General features: G+C 44.7%; 1 protein-coding gene across 1 annotated transcript in view; it reads right to left on the reverse strand.

Annotated features, from left to right (window-relative positions):
* LOC307138817 (carboxypeptidase Q-like) overlaps nt 1-22,528 on the reverse strand; it is an 89,069-nt gene that overhangs the window by 18,572 nt on the left and 47,969 nt on the right. Inside the window, exon 6 of the mRNA XM_079837425.1 lies at nt 11,976-12,067. Coding sequence (XP_079693551.1) covers nt 11,976-12,067 — 92 coding nt within the window. The remainder of the gene's footprint in view (nt 1-11,975; nt 12,068-22,528) is intronic.

The following is a 22,528-nucleotide window of genomic DNA, read 5'->3' on the forward strand; positions in this document are numbered from 1 at the left end:
AACGCTGGTCCTTCCCTGGTCTCCTCTGTCAGGACGCAGCTGTCAACCGTGCCCCCGCACCGGGACGCCCCACAGCCTCCCATGTCCGGGCCGGTGACGCTGCATCGCTGCAAGCCCACACCGGGTACGTCTGTACACCGTATGACCCCGCTGGTGCAGTTTCTGGATGTCTGGCTTCAGCTTCCAGGGCTGTCCCGCTGGGTCGAGCGGACCGTCAGGCGCGGCTATGCGATTCAGTTCGCACGGGTTCCTCCCTGCTTCCAGGGAGTCCGTTCCACCATGATCGGGGCCAACGCCCCCGTCATGCGAGCGGAGATTGCCACCCTACTGGCGAAGGGTGCGATCGAACCTGTCCCTCCAGCCGAGATGAATTGCGGGTTTTACAGCCCGTACTTCATTGTACCCAAAAAGACCGGTGGGCTACGGCCAATCCTGGACCTGCGCATCCTGAACCGTTACCTTCACCGGTTTCCGTTCAAGATGTTGACAGCGAAACGCCTTTTCGAATGCGTTCGTCCACACGATTGGTTTGCAGCGATCGACCTGAAGGACGCCTACTTCCATGTCTCCATTTTGCCTCGACACAGACCGTTCCTACGGTTTGCTTTCGAGGGGCGGGCATATCAGTACGCAGTTCTACCATTCGGGCTATCTCTGTCCCCTCGCGTCTTTACGAAGATTGCCGAGGCAGCCCTTGCGCCCCTTCGGCAGCACGGGGTCCGCATCCTGAACTACCTCGACGACTGGCTCATACTGGGTCCCTCTCGAGAGCAGGTTTGCGGACACAGAGATCTGGTGCTCCATCACCTAGCCCGTCTGGGCCTTCGGGTCAACTGGGAGAAGAGCAAACTTTGCCCCGCGCAGAGGATCTCTTTTCTCGGTATGGATATCGACTCGGTCGCCATGTGCGCGCAGCTTTCGAGCGAGCGCGCGCAGTCTCTGCTGACTGCCCTTCGACAAGTCGAGGGCCAGAGTGCGGTTCCACTGAAACATTTTCAGAGGCTCCTGGGGCATATGGCATCTGCAGCCGCGGTAACGCCGCTCGGATTGCTTCATATGAGACCGCTTCAGCACTGGCTACGCGATCGAGTCCCGAGATGGGCATGGCGGTCTGGCACGCTCCGGGTACTAGTGACTCGGGCCTGCTTACAGACACTCACCCCGTGGTCGAACCTCAAGTTTCTACGGACCGGAGTGTCCTTAGAACGAGCTTCCAGGCATGTTGTTGTGACAACAGATGCATCATCCACGGGCTGGGGTGCCATGTGCAATGGACAAGCAGCCGCGGGCTCCTGGACAGGACCCCAGCGCCTTCTGCATGTCAATTGCCTCGAGTTACTGGCTGTACGGTTCGCCCTGCACCGCTTCCGAGCGTTGCTGAAGGGTCAACATGTGCTAGTCAGGACAGACAACACGGCCGTAGTAGCGTACATCAACCACCAGGGCGGTCTACGCTCCCACCGTATGTCTCAACTCGCCCGCCATCTCGTTTTGTGGAGTCAGAAGCGCCTGAGGTCCCTTCGTGCTGTCCACATCCCTGGAGACCTGAACTGTGCAGCCGACGAGCTGTCACGGTTTCAGCCTCTCCCCGGAGAGTGGAGACTCCACCCCCAGACGATCCAGCTGATATGGGAACGGTTCGGCGACGCACAGGTAGATCTGTTTGCCTCCCAGGACTCTTCCCATTGCTCCCTGTATTATTCCCTGACCGAGGGCACCCTCGGCACGGATGCACTGGCGCACAGCTGGCCGTCCGGGCTACGCAAGTATGCGTTTCCCCCAGTGAGCCTTCTTGCACGGGTACTGTGCAAGATCAGGGAGGACAAGGAGCAGGTCGTCTTGGTCGCCCCGCTTTGGCACGGCCAGACCTGGTTCCCAGAACTCTTACTCCTTGCGACAGCCCCTCCCTGGCCTATCCCTCTGAGACCAGACCTTCTGACTCAGAGACGGGGCACCTTTTGGCACCCGCGTCCAGCGTTCTGGAAGCTCCACGTGTGGCTTCTGGACGGGACACGGCAGGTTTGAGTAGCCTTCCACCTGCGGTGGTCGCTACCATCACTTCCGCTAGAGCTGAGTCTACACGACGTCTCTACGCGTTGAAGTGGAACCTCTTCGTCACATGGTGCTCTTCCCGCCAAGAAGACCCCTGGAAATGCCCGATCGGGTCCGTGCTATCGTTTCTCCAGGAGGGGGTGGAGCGAAGGCTGTCTCCCTCCACCCTGAAAGTGTACGTGGCCGCAATATCTGCCTACCACGATCTCCTGGGAGACAAAAAGGTAAGTCAGCACGACCTGGTCATCAGGTTCCTGAGGGGAGCGAGGAGACTGAATCCTCCTCGCTCTCCTCTCGTTCCCTCTTGGGACCTCTCAGTAGTCTTAAGTGCTCTGCAGAGGCCTCCCTTTGAGCCTTTGCGGTCGGCCGAGATTAAGTTCTTGTCTATGAAGACGGCTCTGCTGACCGCATTGGCCTCGCTTAAGAGGGTCGGGGACCTGCAAGCATTTTCGGTTGACGAAGCGTGCCTTGAGTTCGGGCCGGCTAACTCTCACGTGATCCTGAGACCCCGGCCCGGATATGTGCCCAAGGTTCCTACCACTCCGTTCCGAGATCAGGTGGTGAACCTGCAAGCGCTGCCTTTGGAGGAGGCAGACCCAGCCTTGGCATTGCTCTGTCCAGTACGCGCTCTCCGCGCCTACGTAGACATGACGCAGTGTTTCAGGACCTCAGACCAGCTCTTTGTCTGTTATGGTGGAGAGCGGAAGGGAAGTGCTCTCTCAAAGCAGAGGTTGTCTCACTGGGTGGTGGACACCATTGTTTTGGCTTACCAGCAGCAAGGTCGACCATGTCCCCTTGGTGTGAGGGCACACTCCACCCGGAGTGTGGCCTCCTCTTGGGCTCTAGCGCATGGCGCCTCGCTAACAGACATCTGCAGAGCTGCAGGCTGGGCGACACCCAACACATTCGCCAGATTCTACAATCTCCGAGTGGAGCCAGTGTCCGACTTTGTACTCGCCCCCCCGAGGGGCCGGTAATGGACCACGCTCAGGTGTCTTCGCTTGCTCGCCATTCCACTCCCATGACTGGATACGTGCGATATTTTCCTCAGGTGAGCTCCCCGAGAGCCCTGAGCTCCTCCAGCACTGTCGACGCCGACATCAGTTCAGTCTGCCCTTTCGAGCCCAGACCCTCATGTCCGGCCAGGTGCTCCGTGTGCATGGTTCCCCTCTGGCGACCCCCACACGAGTATTCCCACCGTAAGCCTCCTCAGTGAGCAGGTGTCTTTCCCTTGGCAAGTCCCTGCCACCCCTAGGGTTAAAAATCCACCTTCGGCTGGTACCCTAGAGACCTTCCATATGCAACCCTCAGCGGGTCATATGTGTATTCTCTAAGTCCTCCCTACGGTAGGCATCTTGGCATTCCCTCACTGGGATATGCTTCCCAGTGTACCTTGGTAATCCTGTGATAAGTGGGAGTCCTAGGGCCTTAAGTGGCGGGATCTCACACTTACGCAGGGCACTGGATGACAGCTGAGTGGCGCTGTTCTACAGGTTCCCCCATTCGTTAGTCACTAACGTACGTCGTAGTGACTGAACGAAAGGGAACGTCCGGTTACGTATGTAACCCTCGTTCCCTGAGGAGGGAACGGAGACGTACGTTTCCTTAGCCACGTCAGCTGTGCTGCCTGGAACGCGAGGAGTTCAGTCTTGGCTCCTGCAGCAGTAACATAATGCGATGTTCGCAGCGTACTTCCTTATATACCCACGAGGTGGGGCGGAGTTACGCATGCAAATTCCGCATGCCCATGGCATTGGCACTGCCATTGGGCGCTGTTGAATACGATGAAGATGATTGGCTTCTAAGCGAAACCCCCATTCGTTAGTCACTAACGTACGTCTCCGTTCCCTCCTCAGGGAACGAGGGTTACATAGGTAACCGGACGTTTTCTTTAATACACGTTGGCCACAAATACTGATACCCTACAAACTCTTATGAGTAAAAGTATATTATTAGGGGAAGTATATTCCCCTTCAAAAGTAAATTTTTTTTAGCACACCGCAGGGTGACTAACATAAAATTGATCAGCCATGACTAACTGTTTCACAAGAGAATAAATATGAGTAAACACAAAGGCCCTTAATCATCTATCTCAATAGGTAAAACAAGAATATAGTTCTGATGCGCAGCAAAATATTGTTGAGCTTCACAAAAGAGAAAGGGGATGTAGGAAAATAGCGAAAGCATTGAAAATTCCTATTTCCACCATCAGGGCAATAATTAAGAAGTTCCAGTCAATAGGAGATATTGTGAATCTTCAAGGAAGAGGACGTGTGTGTGGTCAGAAACTCTCCAAGGATCACAGATGGAGAATTGCAGAGATTAGTTGAGTCTTGGGGTCAGAAAGCCTGAGAAAAAGATCAAACAGCACCTACATCACCACAAAAAAATCCTCTGCTCTCATCTAAAAACAAACTCCAGCATATTCAAATGTCCAAAACTAATTGAACTTCAAACAGGACTTGGTTTTATGGTCAGATTAAACAAAAAAAAAAGAGCTTTTTGGCAGCAAATCCATGAGGGTTTGGTACACACTGGGATAAAAAGTACCCCATGCCCATGGTTAAATATACCGCTGGATCTTTAATGTTGTGGGCCTATTTTTGTCCTGGAGGTCCTGGACATCATCTTCAGATACATGGCATCATGGATTCTATGAAACACCAACAGATGAAAATTCAACACTTGACCACCTCTGCTAGAAATCTTATAATGGCCATGGCTGGATCTTACATCAGGACAACGATCCAAAACGAACATCAAAATCAACACAAAAACGGGTCACTTGAGCACATTAAGGTTCTTCCATGGACATTCCAACCCCCTGACCTGAATCCTAAAGAAAACTTAAGAGGAGAGTTTATCAACATGGAGCTGGGAATCAGAAGGATCTGGAGAGATTCTGTATGGAGGAATGGTTTCTGATCTCTTGTCAGGTATACTCCAAAATCAGGCATTATAGGAGAAGACTCAAAGCTGTCACCTTGGCAAAAGGAAGTTGCAAAACGTATTGAATAAAAGGATGCCATTAATTGTGGCCAATGATGAGATTCTCAACGGGTTTTACTTCATTTTGCAAATTTTTGGAATAAAAGGTCAAAAGGATTAACAATGCAGATTTATTTTCACATGCTTCGTTGTTCATATTTACCAGGGGTGCCAATAATTCTGACCAGTACTGTTTAGCAACATTTACAACATTTTTCAAAATACATAAACCATGCCATAGATGGTTCTGTATCACATTCTAGAACAAGGGTGTCAAACTCTTTGACGGTTACAAGCAGGATTGGACTTCAGAATCATCTTCCTGATGCTTTAATAACTAATATTGGGGTAAATATATATGGGATTTACTAATTACATTCACCAGAGATTGCATATACTGTACAGTACAAGAGTGAATGACATAAGAGTGGCCACAATAAATAAAAATAAAATAAAAAAATTGGTAACCCTTTATAATAACGTTCAGTTATAAGTCACTTATAAGTTATTAGTTAATAATGAACTAATCATTTACAAAACTTGACTATACATTCATAAATGATATACAAGTGATTTGCTAACATTGTATGAATGTTTTGTTAATTCAGTTATAAGTCATTTATAAATTATTAGTTAATACTTTCATAAATTATTAATAAGTGGTATGCTATACCGTATATCTAAGTGATGAATAGTTTACACTTTAGATTAGGGGATGCATAAAGTGTTGTAAATGACTTGTATACATGTACACGCAATGTAAGAAAGATCTACAAATGATATGTAACACAAGTGATGAATTGTTCACACTTTAGATTAGGGGATAAAGAAAGCTTCATAAATGATTTATTCTTATGTTTACAACATCTATAACAGGTGTTGAACACTGTTGTGTAAGTGATGACTGGTGAGGGTATAGACTGCTGTCTTCTCTGACACACATGGAGTCTTTAAACACTGTGCACCTGATGTGAGCTTCAGTTGAAGGTGAAACTGGTTCACATTATCACTAGATCCCACACATAACCCAATGATTTATCATAACTCACTGCAATCCCCTGATAGTAAATCATTTATAAATGTGTATCCCCTGCTTACAACCTAAAGATAAATCAATAAATTATATACTGATTTGTATTTGTACATTTGTTCAAGATTAACCATTGTTAATTGAGATGATACTTAAACCATTTTGACATAAACACTTAAATGATTTATGAGTGATAAGCAATGTATCAACTAATAACTCATCAAACATCTACTATTGATCTGTTTTGATTTATTTCATGATTTAATTTTTTTTTAAGATAACGTACAGTACATTTGTAAATCGTTAGCATACCACTTATTAATACGTTATACAAAAATATAGTCATGTTTTGTAAATTATTATTTTATCATTAACTAATAATTTATAAACTACTCATAACTGAATTAACCCTTGTGTGGTCTATACTTGGGAGTCACACTGGTGGTCTTAGCATTGCCTAGTTGTTTTTAGACATAATTACATATTTTTAATAGGTGGAAGATTTAAAAATATATTTAAACTATCTCAAAGACTACTTTTTTGTAAAGTTTTAGATTTTTTTGTTGTTGTTAGATAGTGATTTGAAGTGTTAGTTTATGCATTATGATTACAGTCAAACCTGAACATTGTGTTAGAAAGAGAACGCAAGGTAGTATTTTGTTACCCATTTTTTGATTAACAGTAATACAATTTTTGAATTCAGAATTTAATTTTTAAAAAATGTATTCATTCAATCACCCTGTGACACCACATCACGGCGGTGAGCTTTTTTCTGCATTATTACTGAATTATTAAATTGATTTCACATACTCTCAAAGCTTTGCTCTGTGTTACAGACACAGTGGTTCATAGGTGTCTGTGTGTGTGTTTTGGAATGGGTGTGTTTATTTCACAGTCTTGAGGTTGTAGAGTGTCACCCCTTCACTGCTGTGAGCTTTTTCTGAATTATGACTGAATTATTGAATAGATTTCACATATTCCCAAAACTTTGCTCTGTTACAGACACAGTGGTTCATGTGTGTGTGTGTGTGTGTGTGTGTGTGTGTGGATATGACTATATCACATTCTTGATGTTTTATAGTGTCATCTCTTCACTGCTGTGTACTTTTTTCACTATTGTGGCCGCTTTGTAGAATGTGCACACAAAAATCCTCAGTATTTTCATATTTTTGTCAATTTCCCATTCATTTCCTATGGTCGGCCATTTTTGACCGAAGACCACGAATGTGACTAATTTTTTTACAACTATTTAGCCTGTTTGAATCATGCCCTCAATATTTTTTTGCGTTCACATTCCAAGTGTCATAAAAGTCACCAAGTTTCGTACCATTCCGATGAAGCTGTGATTTTTAACAATTCAAAACGTAAAATTCTCGGGTCAGAAATGACCGAAGACCGCTCAAGGGTTTAATAAAACATTTATAAATTGTTAGCATACCAATTATTAATCATTTATGAATATATAGTCATGTTTTGTAAATTATTTGTTTATTAACTAATTACTTATAAAAGTGTTACCAAAAAAATCTTAGAAAGTAACTTGTATTCTTTGTATTCATGTTGGTTTCACATGGTTTTGAAAGTTGAGAGAAAAGCTTCATTTGAATTAAAACTAAAAATGTAACCTTTAAGTATAAAGTAATAACATAATAATGCATGTGAGTTTTTTTTTTTGATTTGCATCACATGGCATTTTACAGCCTGAACTTACCTCACCCTATCATAAAAAAGGTCAAATGATTTGATATTTTAAAAGACATGAGGAACCACAGAGGTTCTCTTTATGATATTATTTCCTGTTTTGTTATTTTTTTCTGCATGTTTCTACATGTTGTTTGAACGTTTTTAATATTAATAAGCAGTTTTACTATAAATAATAATAAGAAATTATGCTTATTTGAACTACTTAAGGTTTTCTAATGAATAATTTCATTCCTTTAAAGATGCTTTATTTCTTCATTATGTTATCAGGACAGTTGTGTCACCCTGACATTTGTACTTAAATGTCAGAAAATATATATGAATTGCATTTTGAATGTCTTTTTGAATATATTAATAAGCATCACTTCACTGACAAATATATTAAGTTGGTAACTAGTGAATATTTTTCCAACAACTACAATGACAAGAAAAATTAACAGCTCTTGATAACTATAATATCAACTAACTAACAATAATCCATCTGAAACCAAAATTATCACAAACTTAGGCATAAAAAAGGGAAAATAAACTGCACAACTAATTAAATATTAATGGGATTAGTTAAATTAAAATGTCATTTTTGGGTGACATTTTTTCATCATTTACTCACCCTCAGTTTGTTCTAAACCAGTATGAGATTTCTTTCTTCTGCTGAACACAAAAGAAAACATTTTAAAGAATGTCTGTAACCAAACTGTTGATGGACAACACGGACTTCCATAGTATTTTTTTCTATAGAGAAGTCAGTGGCTACCGTTAACTATTTGGTTACAGACATTCTTTAAAATATCTTCTCTTGTGTTCAGAAGAAAGAAACTCATACAGGTTTAGAACAACCTGAGGGTGAGTTAAAGATGTCAGAGTTTTTATTTTTGGGTGAACTATCCAAATACTTCATTACCTTACTTAAGTAGAAATTTTGGGTATCTATACTTTTTACTTCTACTCCTTATACATTTTCACACAATTATCTACTTTCTACTCCATACATTTTAAAAATAGCCTCGTTACTCCAGATAAATCGTGCCATCCGTATAGAGTGAATTTGATTGTGGTTGGATGAGAAGTATAAACATATACCATCCCGAGTGGGTACACCAATTTTCTTGTCTGTTGCCCTCAGAGATTCCTGCAGCTAAGCTTGGATGTACATTTGCATTCCAATAAAGATTATTGATAACATGCCTCTGAAGTTTGACTTTTTGCACCATAACATTACTTATAGGCAACTTGTCATCATATCTTCTGCTCCATGAAACACATGTTAATGCTCAGTAGTACACATATATGATTCTTTAATGTATTTGCATTGTACTAAAATGCGTTCATTTTCAATGGGCATATATGCGGCTGAAACAGGTAGTCTAGTGCATCCCAAATTTTTCAACATTAACATTTTAATATAACATTATAGTCATTATGGCCTTTAGAATTTTTTTTTTGAGGTGGTGGGGTAGTGCACTATAGGCACCTGTGGTGTGGCCTAAGCTTTTGTCCTTAAAGGCATTTTTTTCCTTCCATTACTTTTACTTTTATACTTTAAGTAGTTTTGAAACTTTTACACTTTAACTTGAGTAAAAAGCTTGAGTTGATACTTCAACTTCTACAGAAGTCTTTTTAAACCCTAGTATCTATACTTCTACCTGAGTAATGAATGTGAATACTTTTGACACCTCTGCCGAGAGGCGACTGAGGGTCTGACCCATGTCAGGAATGCAGTAAGTGTTAACTCATTTAGTCCGGCTTCCAGAGAATAAATATGTACTTGTTTTGTACTTAATTAGTTTGGTCATACAACCAAATTAACATATTTTAGGAAGAGAATTGTTTTTTGACTCAAATTTGAACGTTATTCTAATGATAGCTGTATAAGACATGTAAAGACAACTGTCTTTAGCACGTGTAGTGACTTAGCATGTGTAATTCTTTATAGGATTTATAGCACCATTGGTCACTAAATTTTGAACCATGACATTGAATCATGTGTAGAAGTTTGTATCAGTGCTCTGTGTGGATGTAGTTTTCATGTTCCAGTGAAGTCCTGACAAAACTCAGCCTTGAAGGGAAAAGATATTGCATATGTTTAATCTAATTGTGCTTGCAAGGGTTGTTTATTATTTTTAGAGGCATGTGACCATGCCAAAAGAATAGTTTCCAGGAGAGTTCAACAGCATCCCAGATGTGAAGAGTCCTTCCGGAATTTATGACTCACCAGTGACCCTTACATGACCCTAACCTATCTTACGTATATAAGTGTGTCCCGTTTCCATCTAAATTATCCAGAACAATTTGTCCCAGGAACTTTTTTCCCAGGAACTCTTTTTCCCCCAGACCTGCTGCTTTCTGCATTTCCATTGCGGTCTAAAGTACCGTGAAGATTAGTCCAGTGACGTAGGACTTTTCAGAGCAGAGCACACTGGATTTTGTCCTCTACAAAAAAACTTCATAAAGCCTGAACCTTGCCGTTGGTCCAACGGTCGTATTTTTTAAACTCCATTGTTGATTCAAATAGCAAACAACTCTTAGTGCACGCAACTGACTTTTAAGTTGAAATAAAATCCTGCACAAACTCAACCAATCAGCATGTTCAGCGCCCAAGTCCCACCCCCAAAAGTTCCTGAACTTTGAAAAAGTACTACCTCGCAAGCAGGGCTTGAGGGAACTTTATTTAGACCCTCGTTCCTGTGGTCGAAACACACAGAGTACCACCCCAAAATCCCTAGTTCCTGGGGAAAGTTCCCGCGGTGGAAACAAAACTGTTCATAAATTCTTTAATTCTAGTATACCCTAAACCAGGCCAAATATATATGTAAATAAAATTATCAAACAGCATTAAAATAATTCCCCAAATGCAAAAAATATATAATATCACTATATTAAGAGCTTTGTTAGCACTTATCAAGAGTTTTATATTTTTCTTCACCTTAAATGCATGTTGTACAGCGGAGCAATGTTGATTTTTTTTCCCTCAGTTGTAGCTGCCTTAATAAACTAATCAAAAATGGCACGATTTATCCCACAATTATTTACAGAAACTATTACACCGGGATGATGGAGTTGACATGTTAAAGCTGTGACCGCAGAGACTTCAACATTGTTTGTATAAAATATTTTAAAAAATGTTACTTTAAGGGACCATCATGTGTCTTACTGTGAGATCCACAATGAGCAGAAAATAGGAAAGTGGTCCTCAGAGCTGATGCAAAGTGAGGACACAACTGTGATGGGCCTTTTTTATAGAAAATATAATTCAAGAGTTACTTTTTGTATTGTTTGTTATATTACAGTTCTCTGTCTTTCAATTTAAAGGTGCACTATGTAACATTTTTCAGTAAAATATCCAAAAACCACTAGGGCAGTGTTTTGTTCAGTTGAGTACTTACACTATGAGGGAGTGTAAGGGAGTCTCCTGTCAATTTGTCATATCTGTGTTACCCTCGGTTTATTTTGCAGAAACGCTTTACTCTTACTGCAGTGTGTAACAAGTGTCATAGCTGCCGCTGAGTAAACTAACAGAGTAACATCATAACTTCATTTTCAACACACTCAAATGTATCTAATATGATGAGCTGTGTTACCTCATACTCATGACCGGAAAAGTGGAAATGGCGCCGATGACTGTGGCATAATAAAAGTCCTGCTGCTCGCGAGGCGTGTGTTGCGTTCATCTTATTAACAATCCAGCGGCATTGCTCAGCTCCCACAACACTCGGCCCCGCTCTGCTTTATACTACAATAACGTTAATAATCGCATCCATGAACATGAGTCCTATCCCGATTCTTTTCCACCAGCTGTGAGGTGAAGACCACATGTCCCAAGATTCTGCGCTCAAACTTGGCGTCATCAAACTACGCCTTTGTTTTGAATAGGCGCCATCTAGCAGACAGAAAAGTTACATAGTGCACCTTTAAATGTATATTTTTGGATTTGTTGCATTTTTAAACACTTTGTTTGAGAGTTTTTCATTGTGATCTCACACTGAGGTTAAATTATATGTATTTTCTAAGTGGAAAGAAAATAAATTATTTAAAAATAAAAGCAATACATTTTTATTTTAATGATTTATTTATTTATTTTACCATAAAGAGGGCTTTTGTGTATAGGACATGTTTTGTCCCTCAAATCCTTCCACAGGCCATTTGACACCCTTGTATTAAATCACTCAATAGAACGCAATAGTTTTAGTGTGATAGGAAAGTGTACTTTGTGCTGTTGGAAGTACTGAGCAGCTCCCACCCCGCCTGGCTCCTCTGCGGACCACAGCACCGTCCTCAGTGTTCTTTTGGGACGCAGCCCTGGGGACCCAAGCAATCGACAGTATGAGCCAACCACGTCATATTTCAGAATACATTTTCATAATGCAGACACTGTAATATTGCCTCACCGCTGAGATCAAGGTTAGTGGCTTTCATCAATCTGATTTTTAGCAGAAAAGGACAGGAGAATATTACATTTATTTTAAAAATAAAAGTGCATATGTAAGGTCAGGATCACACATCCGAGACTGCATGCTGACTATTCTAGGAAGACAGTGCTAGATGATCCTGGCCAGGCAGACAGTTGCATACTGGGCACTTGATAACTCGTCTGTACTTCCAGCAGAGCGGAATCTGTGAGAGATATTTTGGGCTTAATTGTGTTGGGCTTTCTCGATGATCCAGATGGGAGAACTATCCATCTCCTGAACTCCAAGGTATACATCTGTCTAAGTCAACTGGCACATCAGAGGATGTGGCCAAGAAGTCCTAATATACCAAAACATGCTAATACGAGTAGTTTTATAGATCCTGAGTAAATAGCTCACACTGTTGAAAAAATAAAAGCTTACATACTAAAAATAGGCCAAAGGACTTGATGAACTGAATGTTGTTGAACATTTCAAATGCTTACTCTACCGGCACTGAAATTAATCAAGTTGTCTGTGGTTATTGTACACCATTATAGCTTTATTTTGCAAGTGTTTGTGGACGCCACTTGCCAAGAGAAATCTCTTAAATACAAATGAGCACAACCATCTGTATTGCCAGTGCAATAAAGAAACAATAGAGAGGAGAGGGGCCAAGAGACTCACACCGCATTACATATTGACACTCAGCAGGAATTTTAATAATCTCCATTATAATGGAATATTCTCTATACACTGCTGCACTACTTCTACAGTTGCGTCATATGCCTGCAAAACCAAAACATTAACAATTACTTTAAATAGTAATTAAAACAATAATAAGATAAAAGTAAAGAAGTAAAATGTGTTTTAGATATCCATTAAAACACATGCATCTAACAAAGGATTTTTTATTGATAATTCGTGGCAAATTTTCTGCAGAAATACATGGTTTTATACAGAGGCATTTAATTCACTACGCATAACATATTTTTAGACCTGGATAAGTTTGCTTTAAATGAGTATTCATGTGTATTTTATATTAAGTGTGGTTCTACCACATGTACAAATACATTTGCATATCGATATTTAAATGTGCCATATTGACATAATCTTTTAAATTTTAAGTTTTTACAAATTTTTTAGAATCCTTATTTCATCTTATTTCAATATGTAATTCATGGAATTAATTCACTGTGTTGCAATGTTTTTATGTTGCACTGCTGTAATTCTTTAATCATTACGTCATGTAATATTTATTTCAGTTGCCATTGGACACAAAAGGCATTTAATAAATATGCTGTGACTCAAAAAATGACTATAATACACAAAAATAAAAAAATATATAGTGTACACTGTCCCGTCACATTTTATATATTTTTTTTTATACTCTATAAAGTGATTATGAAAAGGCATGGGGTTAGAGGTTAAGGGATCTAAACTATATCAATAAAATATTCTAAAAATATATACAGATATATTTGTCATAAAGATTAGTAAAAATCTCCATTTTCATATACTGTAGCTGTAAACTGGTAATAATGTTTATGTTTAGATGTTGTCATATATGTGTGTATCCCTGTAGACACAATATCTACTTATAAACAAAGAGACCAGGCTGGCTATTTAGAAAATGTACTTTTAAATAAAAAAGAAAAAGGCTTATAAAGTTACCATGAAATCAAAATTGACAATTCTAGATTTTTTTTATTTTTATGGAATATTGCAGTATTTATTTTAAATGACTTATGAATATTTTTTTAATTCATGTGCGGTCATAATCTTTGATTAAAATGACTTCATCTCTTCTCTGATGATGTGTTTAGGGCGGGACAACCTGTCACTCACATGACATCACAGTAGGGGTGTAACGATTCGTTTTAACAACGATTCGATTCGTATCACGATTTGAGGTTGTCGATACGATTCAAGGACGATATTGGTTCATTTAGAACGATACGATCCGAAACGATTCAGTGACTTGAAATCGATTCAGTAACTCTTTAGCCAAAAATTGTGTGACTGAAATAAATATCTGGATACTGGTCAGTGCAGGTGAAGTTTCCTAGATTCCTGTTGTTTCTTGTAAGGGAATCAGGTATAAATTAATTATGGATATAAACAAACAAGTAAACAACAATTAATGGCAAATGCATTCAAATTTTATTTGAATAAAGTGCAACCAACAGTTTAGGATGAATTAACAGGAAGTTAACCTTTTCTGCTCTCATTTTCAATATTCAATACATTTTCAATAAAAGCACAGTAAGTGCAACCAAAATTTTAAAAGTAGGTTAACCTGCTACATCTGCTTTTGTTTTCCAACATAAAAATATTACAATATTAATATCAAAAAAATAAAGTGCAACTAACTTCTCTTCAGGTTTAATTATTAGTAGGTTTACCTGCTACTTTTGCTGTTGTGTTCAACATTAAAATAATATAAATACAATATTAATATCAAAAATAAAGTGCAACCAACATTTCTTCAGGTTGAATAAACTGGCTGAACCTGCTACTACTCTCAGTTTAATAAACAAACAATATTTAACAAAAGATAAAATGTAACCAACTACTCTTCAATGACTCTACAGATTTTTTTCCCAAAAATATCAACTGATCAACATGATCTGACCGCGGAACACTTCTCTGTACGTTCACTATGTCGCCAGCAGTACTAAAAACTCGCTCTGCCAGGAATGCACAGGTAACATTTAGCAAGGGTTGAAAGTACAGGTAACGTTAGCTCTTTCTCCTGGTGGCTCGATAATTTCTCGCTCGTTGGCTTCTCCTCTGCCATCCGCCATGCTATGTTTTGTTTTCTTAGCGCTGCTGCTGGTGCGAGGCGATGATGTCACAGATAGGCAGACTGAATCGAGTAACGTTTAACGCCTTTATCATTAAAAGTGCTAAGAAAAAACATCCATGTAAAGTCTGACGTGCTTAAATCCAATGCGTTATTTCCTATTATCGATACAATCAATTGATTACCTTTTAAAACGATGTTAGATCGATATATGTCATCCGGAAGGCCAAGTTGCCGAGCACAGATCGATGTAGTTGGATCATAGGAATATAAATCGATACATCGATGTAGTAGATGAATCGTTACACCCCTACATCACAGCAATGGCAAACTACAACCATACAATCAATTCCCAATGGACAAAATCAAGTCCCGTCCAAAAATGTTTTTCTTGACTTATTTACACTGTTAAAGAGTTGGACTCTCATGCTAAACGTGGCCAAAATGTCAAAAAATGAGTTGGATGTAGAGCCCTGCATTTCTGCCCGAGCTCGACTTTTTTACGCCCCTAGGGCCGGGCTTCTGGGACAATTTTCCCGTCATACCTCAAACGCGGGCCGGGCTTCGGGCCCTTTTTAGGCTTCTCCTTTTTTTTATATTTTAGACATTAATCAATTAAAAGAAACAATGAGATGTGCTGCACTGGTGGAAACAACATGAGACCATGATATCGCGACTGTCAAGACTGGCTCGCACAGTGTTTAGAGTCCGCACCAGCAGCAGCAGTATCAGCGAGCGTTCCTTCAGCGCAGCTGCAAGAGTTATGGCCTTTTTGCAACTTGTCCCTTCATTCGTTTTCTCTGACAAGATATCCATCCGATTGTGAAAAGACCAGGAGTAAATGCCTTCCGAAATTCTTTCGAGACGTATTTATATCCAATCACTCAAACAAACCAATTCATAAGCTGGTCTGGGACGCATTTCAGACGAAACCGGACAAGTGTAAATGCATCTGGTTTTTTAAACCACATATGTTAATTTTACTCCTGGCAAATTGCTATAGGCTATATATGACATGTTGGATGTCAGATATGACGGCGCTATGCAACACCATCGCTGCAAATAATTAAGGCAAGCCAACACGCAAACTGATGCAAGTAAAACTGAAAATAGGCTAAGTCTTAGATGCTCAAAAACACAATTATCTTCATTAAAACTAATGAGACTAAATGCTCTTACCAGTGCTTAGGTCGCTCTTTCTCATATTGCGGTCTTTGATCTTGAAATGAGCTGATGAATGCAGCTCATATCTTTTGCTTTCGTTGACGTGAACTCTGTTAAATGTGCATATAGCGTGGGAATTGGAGATCGAATTTATACTCATTTTGCAGAGAGGTGTAAAGTAAGACAACCTGCATGTTTTTTATTTTATTATTTGTTTAGATTCAAAAATGCCTTTTTACTGTGGTGGTGATAGTAGGCTAAACTAACCTTGTGATGCATGAAGTGTTTTATATCTATGGATTTTATCATAGGCAAGACAAGTCAAGTGTTGATTTGAGAGGCTAAATTGATCAAACGTGGTTAACTCACTAAGTCTGCTGCTGGCCGCGTGGTCGTCACTATAAAAAACAAAAACTTGAATTTAACAAACAAAAAAATGCTTCAAACATTTTTCTAAATGAACAAATAAAGAAACTAAACAAAATATAACTACTTTGACATTAAAAACAAAACGTCTCGGTTACGTATGTAACCCTCGTTCCCTGAAGGAGGGAACGGAGACGTACGTCGGAACTGACCGACGAATTGGGATCTGTCTTCAGAGACCAGTCTACTTCGAGTGTATTAGAAATGAGCCAATTGTATTGGCATGCGGTCCACGCACCGCCCCGCACCGCGGGTATAAACACGGAAGTGGAGTACCGCATATTGCTTTTCCAACTGAGGAGCCGAATAAGTGACTCGGCCCTTCAGCGGAAGCACAGCACCTGGCGACGGGACGTACGTCTCCGTTCCCTCCTTCAGGGAACGAGGGTTACATACGTAACCGAGACGTTCCCTTTCAGTCGGTCACGTTCGACGTACGTCGGAACTGACCGACGAATTGGGATCCCTACCAACACACCAGAGATGCTGGCCCTTCCAGCGCCCTGCCTGAGCACACTGGACCACTCCTATGTTGGAGTGGGAGTCAGGGCTCCCGGCAGGGAAGGTCAGTCAATGCTGTTCCTGCAAGACCCACTCTGCGTGACTACTGGATAACGCTGGGAAGCGTGCCAGTCTCAGGGAGATGGAACGCTGCGGAGCCACGTCCTCCAAGGGAGGAGAGGTGGAATACTCATAAGGACTAACCTATCAGGGTAGTGCAACATATGGCAGTCTCTGGGGTGGATCCAACCTGGTCCCAGGGGGGAAAGAACACACCCAGAGACGACAGAGCGGGGCTCTGTCAAGGGAAAGACACGGGGCTAGCCGAGTAGGGTAGCAGGTACCGTGGAAATACACATATGGGGTCGGCGTGAGGGGACCAACACATATGGAACCCAGCCTACACACACGTTACACAAGCATACGGGTGCAGGCCTGGCGTCAGACGGCCGCAACGTCTGACACCGAAGGGGTGACGGAGGAGCTCGACAGGGTTCACCATTTCTGTGGAACACAACTGGAGAAGATAAACGCACGAATCCGGCCATAGGCGGGAGTGGCGTAGCAAGCCGACACAGGAACGGGCACTTCACGTCTACCGGCCGTTGGAGGCGAGTACACGGGAAGAAACTGGCTCCACACGGAGGCTATAGAATCTAGCGAACGTGTTAGGTGTCGCCCAGCCCGCAGCTCTACAGATGTCTGTCAGCGAGGCGCCTTGAGCCAGTGCCCAGGAGGAGGCAACACTCCTTGTGGAGTGCGCTCGCAACCCGAACGGGCAAGGCACGTCTTGCGATTGGTACGCTAAAGACGATAACATCCACTATCCAGTGGGCTAACCTCTGCTTGGAGACAGCCTTTCCCTTCTGCTGCCTCCATAACAGACGAAGAGCTGCTCTGAGGTCCTAAAGCTTTGTGTCCGGTCAACGTAAGCGCGAAGAACGCGGACGGGACATAACAAAGCCAGGGCTGGGTCTGCCTCCTCCGAGGGCAGCGCTTGCAGGTTCACCACCTGGTCCCGAAAGGGAGTGGTAGGAACCTTGGGCACGTATCCGGGCCGGGGTCTCAGGATGACGTGAGAGTTACCGGGCCCGAATTCTAGGCACGATTCATTGACCGAAGCGCATGCAGGTCCCCCACCCTCTTGATTGAGACCAATGCAGTCAGGAGTACCGTCTTCATAGACAGGATTTTTAACTCAACGGACTGCAAAGGCTCAAAATGAGGGCCCTGAAGTGCTCTGAGCACCAGGGCTAAGTCCCAAGAGGGTAGCGAGATAGAACAAGGAGGATTTAGTCTCCTTGCACCTCTGAGGAACCTGACGATTAAGTCGTGCTTCCCTAAGGATTTACCTTCAACTACATTGTGATACGCCGCTATTGCTGCGAAGTACACTTTCAGGGTGGAGGGAGACAGCCTTCGCTCCAACCCATCTTGTAGGAAAGAAAGCAAAACATTAATCGAACACTTCCGGGGGTCTTCTGGCGAGAAGAACACCACTCAACGAACAGGTTCCACTTCAGGGCATAGAGGCGCCTCGTAGAGGGGGCTCTAGCTGAAGTGATGGTGTCTACCACTGCCTGTGGCAGGCCACCTAGAACCTCCGCGTCCCGTCCAGGGACCAGACATGGAGTTTCCAGAGGTCTGGACGCAGGTGCCATAGAGTGCCCCCTCCCTGAGAAAGAAGGGAAAGAAGGACAGGGTGGGGCTGTCGCGAGGAGTGTAAGTTCGGGGAACCAGGTCCGGTTGGGCCAGTAGGGCGCAACTAGCAAGACCTGCTCCTCGTCCTCCCTGACCTTGCACAGAATCTGTGCTAGAAGGCTCACAGGGGGAAATGCATATTTGCGTAGGTCCCGGGGCCAGCTGTGCGCCAGTGCATCTGTGCCGAGGGTACCCCCGTTCAGGGAATAGTACCACTGGCAATGGGACGAGTCCGGAGTGGCAAACAGGTCTACCTGTGCGGCTCTGAAAAGGTCCCATATCAGCTGGACGCTCCGGGGGTGGAGTCGCCACTCTCCCAGAAGTGGACACTGACGAGAGAGCTTGTCGGCTGTCTGGTTCAGCACACCTGGGATGTGAATGGCACGAAGCGACCTCAGATGCTTCTGACTCCACAGGAGGAGGTGGCGGGCGAGTTGGAGCATGCGACGGGAGCGCAGACCACCCTGACGGTTGATGTACGCAACGGCCGGAGTGCTGTCCGTGCGGACCAGTACGTGTTTGTGCTGAAGCAGCTTCTTGAAGCGACTTAGCGCAAGACGTACTGCCATTAACTCCAGGCAATTGATATGCCAATGCAGTTGGGGCCCCGTCCACAGACCCAAGACTGCATGCCCATTGTACGTGGCCCCCAAACCCGTGGCTGAGGCATCTGTGAATACCACAACATGCCTGGACACCTGTCTTAAGGGCACTCCGGCCCGTAAGAACGAGGGGTCGGACCAAGGGTTGAAGGTTTGGCGACAGTACGGGGTAACTGGGACCCGATACTGGCCGCTCTGCCACGCCCACCTCGGGACTCGGTCGTGTAGCCAGCGCTGAAGCGGTCTCATATGAAGCAATCCGAGCGGCGTTACCGCGGCTGCAGATGCCATATGCCCCAGGAGCCTCTGAAAGAATTTCAGTGGGACCACCGTCCTGCTCTTGAATGTATTCAAGCAGTTCAACACTAACTGGACTCGTTCCTCTGTGAGGCGCGCAGTCCGATTGACCGAATCCAGCTCCATGCCGAGATAAGAGATCCTCTGCGTGGGACAGAGTTTGCTCTTCTCTCGGTTGACCCGAAGGCCCAACAGGCTGAGGTGACGGAGCACCAGGTCCCTGTGTTCGCACAACTGCTCCCGAGACTGGGCGAGTATAAGCCAGACGTCGAGATAGTTGAGAATGCGAACGCCGCGTTCTCGGAGTGGAACAATGGCTGCCTCCACGACTTTCGTAAAGACGCGGGGCGACAGGGACAGCCCGAAGGGCAAGACTTTGTACTGAAATGCCTTCCCCTCGAACGCAAAGCATAAGAACGGTCTGTGTCGAGGGAGAATAGAGACATGAAAGTACGCGTCCTTCAGGTCGATCGCTGCAAACCAATCTTGGGGACGGATGCATTCGAAAATGCATTTCTGCGTTAGCATTCTGAACGGAAGCTTGTGCAGGGCCCGTTTCAGAACACGCAGGTCCAAGATTGGCCGTAACCCACCGCCTTTCTTGGGTACAATGAAGTAGGGGCTGTAGAACCCCGACTTCATATCGGCTGGAGGAACCGGCTCGACCGCGTCCTTCGCCAGTAGGACATCGATCTCTGACCGCAAGACATGGGCATCACTGCTCCGCACGGAGGTGAAGAGGATGCCCTTGTGCTTGGGAGGCCGGTACGCGAACTGAGTCGCGTAGCCGAGTCTGATAGTACGGATGAGCCAGCGAGACGGTCTGGGGGCTCTCTTAGCCAGGCCCCCAGAAGCCGTGCAAGCGGGACCAATGGCACCACAGACATACCCGGGGTGGGGCAGTGAGGTGGAACACTCAGACCCAACCCGGACGGCCCGGAGGCGACCCGGAGTGGGTCTGATCGTTCCAGGGTGGGGCAGTGTGTGGGAGAGAAGGCCCGGGGGCGTTCTCTAGCCTCACACCGCCCCCTGGTGAAGAAGAGAGGGGAAGCCAGGAGTGGCAAGGCCCGGGGGCGTCGCACACAGCTGGCTTGAGCCTCTCTGGGCCCAGGGACAAAGGAAACTGCTCTGAGAACGTGGGTACCGCTGGACTCCGGAGAGCCAGCGGCAGGACCGAAACCGAAAAATATATTCTCCCCCTGGTCCTCCTCCGGGGGAGGGAGGGGTGCGGACACCGACTCCCTGAGCAGTTCCCCTCTTGCTGGGCTGCCCGTTTCAGGGCCGCTTGCCCTTGTGCTTGCCAGCGGACTTTGCGGGACCCTGGACGGGTTGGGCGCCTCCCTTGCGCCCGGCCACCTGCTGCCTCGGTGGAGGCTGCTGCTTGGCTTAGCAGGGGCGGAGGCGGACGCAGGGAGACACCCTCGGCGACAAGCAGATGGAGGTGCTGCGGACGACGACTGGGTGGAGGCAGCAGCTGGTCGTCATGGCAGGAAGTTTTTTTTTTTTTTTTTATTATTATTTTTTACCTCCACCTGCTTCTGGGCCACCAAGAACTGCTGGGCACAGTTCTCGATGACGTCGCCGAAGAGGCCAGCCTGACAGACAGGGGCGTTGAGGAACCGAACTTTGTCGGGCTCACGCATATCTGCCAGGTTAGCCCCAGCTTTCTGGACCACTAGTGTGGACATCGCCTGACCCAGGGAGCGTGCAGTGACTTCCGTTACCCGGAGGGCAAGGTCCATCACAACACGCAGTTCCTGCATACCCCCTGGGTCGGGACTACCCTCGTGCATGCAGGACAGAGGGCAGTGAGAGAGGGAAAAAACTTAAACATTATGGCCCTTTTGGCGTTCCATATTTTGGCACCAAATAGTTCCACACTGCTAAGCTTTTCCAATGCACATCCGGGCAGCCACCCCAGAAAGCATGGCTTTCAACTCTGAATCTGATTCAGCATGAGCACACTATTATAGTGGGAAACTCAGCATCATCATTTCCAGCGCATAACAGCCCTCTCTCCGATGCAGCAATTGACATCTGTCCTCCGCCAGAGCCCCAAATGAAACGCTAGGTCCCCCCTTTTTTCAAAAAAGGACCAGCAATCCCATCCGTAAGCTACCAGCAGGCATGTGAGACAATGAGCGTGGCCGTCCGACTTGACGGCACACGGCGCGCTGAACACTCAAGCCTCCAAGAAAGAGGCACGGTGAACAACGCGCCGACGTGGTCATGTTCTCATAAGGGAACATGAACCACCCACGAAAAAAGTCTCAGCATGCTTGTGATGCGATAGAGGAGTGGGGGCCCACGGGGAATGTACCCGGCGGGGAAGCCCCACTATAATCCTCAGGCCACCAAGACTTGCCAAAGTAGACCTTTTCCGGTGCACCAGAAAAGGAACTAGATCGGGGAATAAGCAATGGGACTCAACCCCGTTTGAGGTATCACAGTCTCGACCGCGCACCAGAGGACCGAGTGACGCGCTGGGTTGCCGTGGCAACCCCCGCTGTCAGCCGGCGCCAGACGGCACACGGCGCGCTGAACGCTCAAGCCCGAACAACGCGCCGACGTGACCACGTTCTCCTGGGAGAACGCAGATCACCCACGAACGCAATCTCACATGTTTATATGCGAGAGAGATTGTGGCCGTCAAATGAGGACAGGAAACAACCGCATCCAGAAACACACGGTTTGAATGACATCTTGAAAAAGACGCAGGGTCAAACCGTGTTGCTCTTTTTAGAAGGAAATGCTCTTTTAGAAGTGCTGAAGCGCTCAGGGAGATGACCACGGCTCACAGCAGTCCGATTGCAAGCCTGCGTGTGAGCACTCAAGAACGGAAACGCCCAGCCAACCAACACAGGAACAAGTGTAT

The sequence above is a fragment of the Gobio gobio genome, assembly GCF_949357685.1.
Source record: "Gobio gobio genome assembly, chromosome: 15".
NCBI classification, from domain to species: Eukaryota; Metazoa; Chordata; class Actinopteri; order Cypriniformes; family Gobionidae; genus Gobio; species Gobio gobio.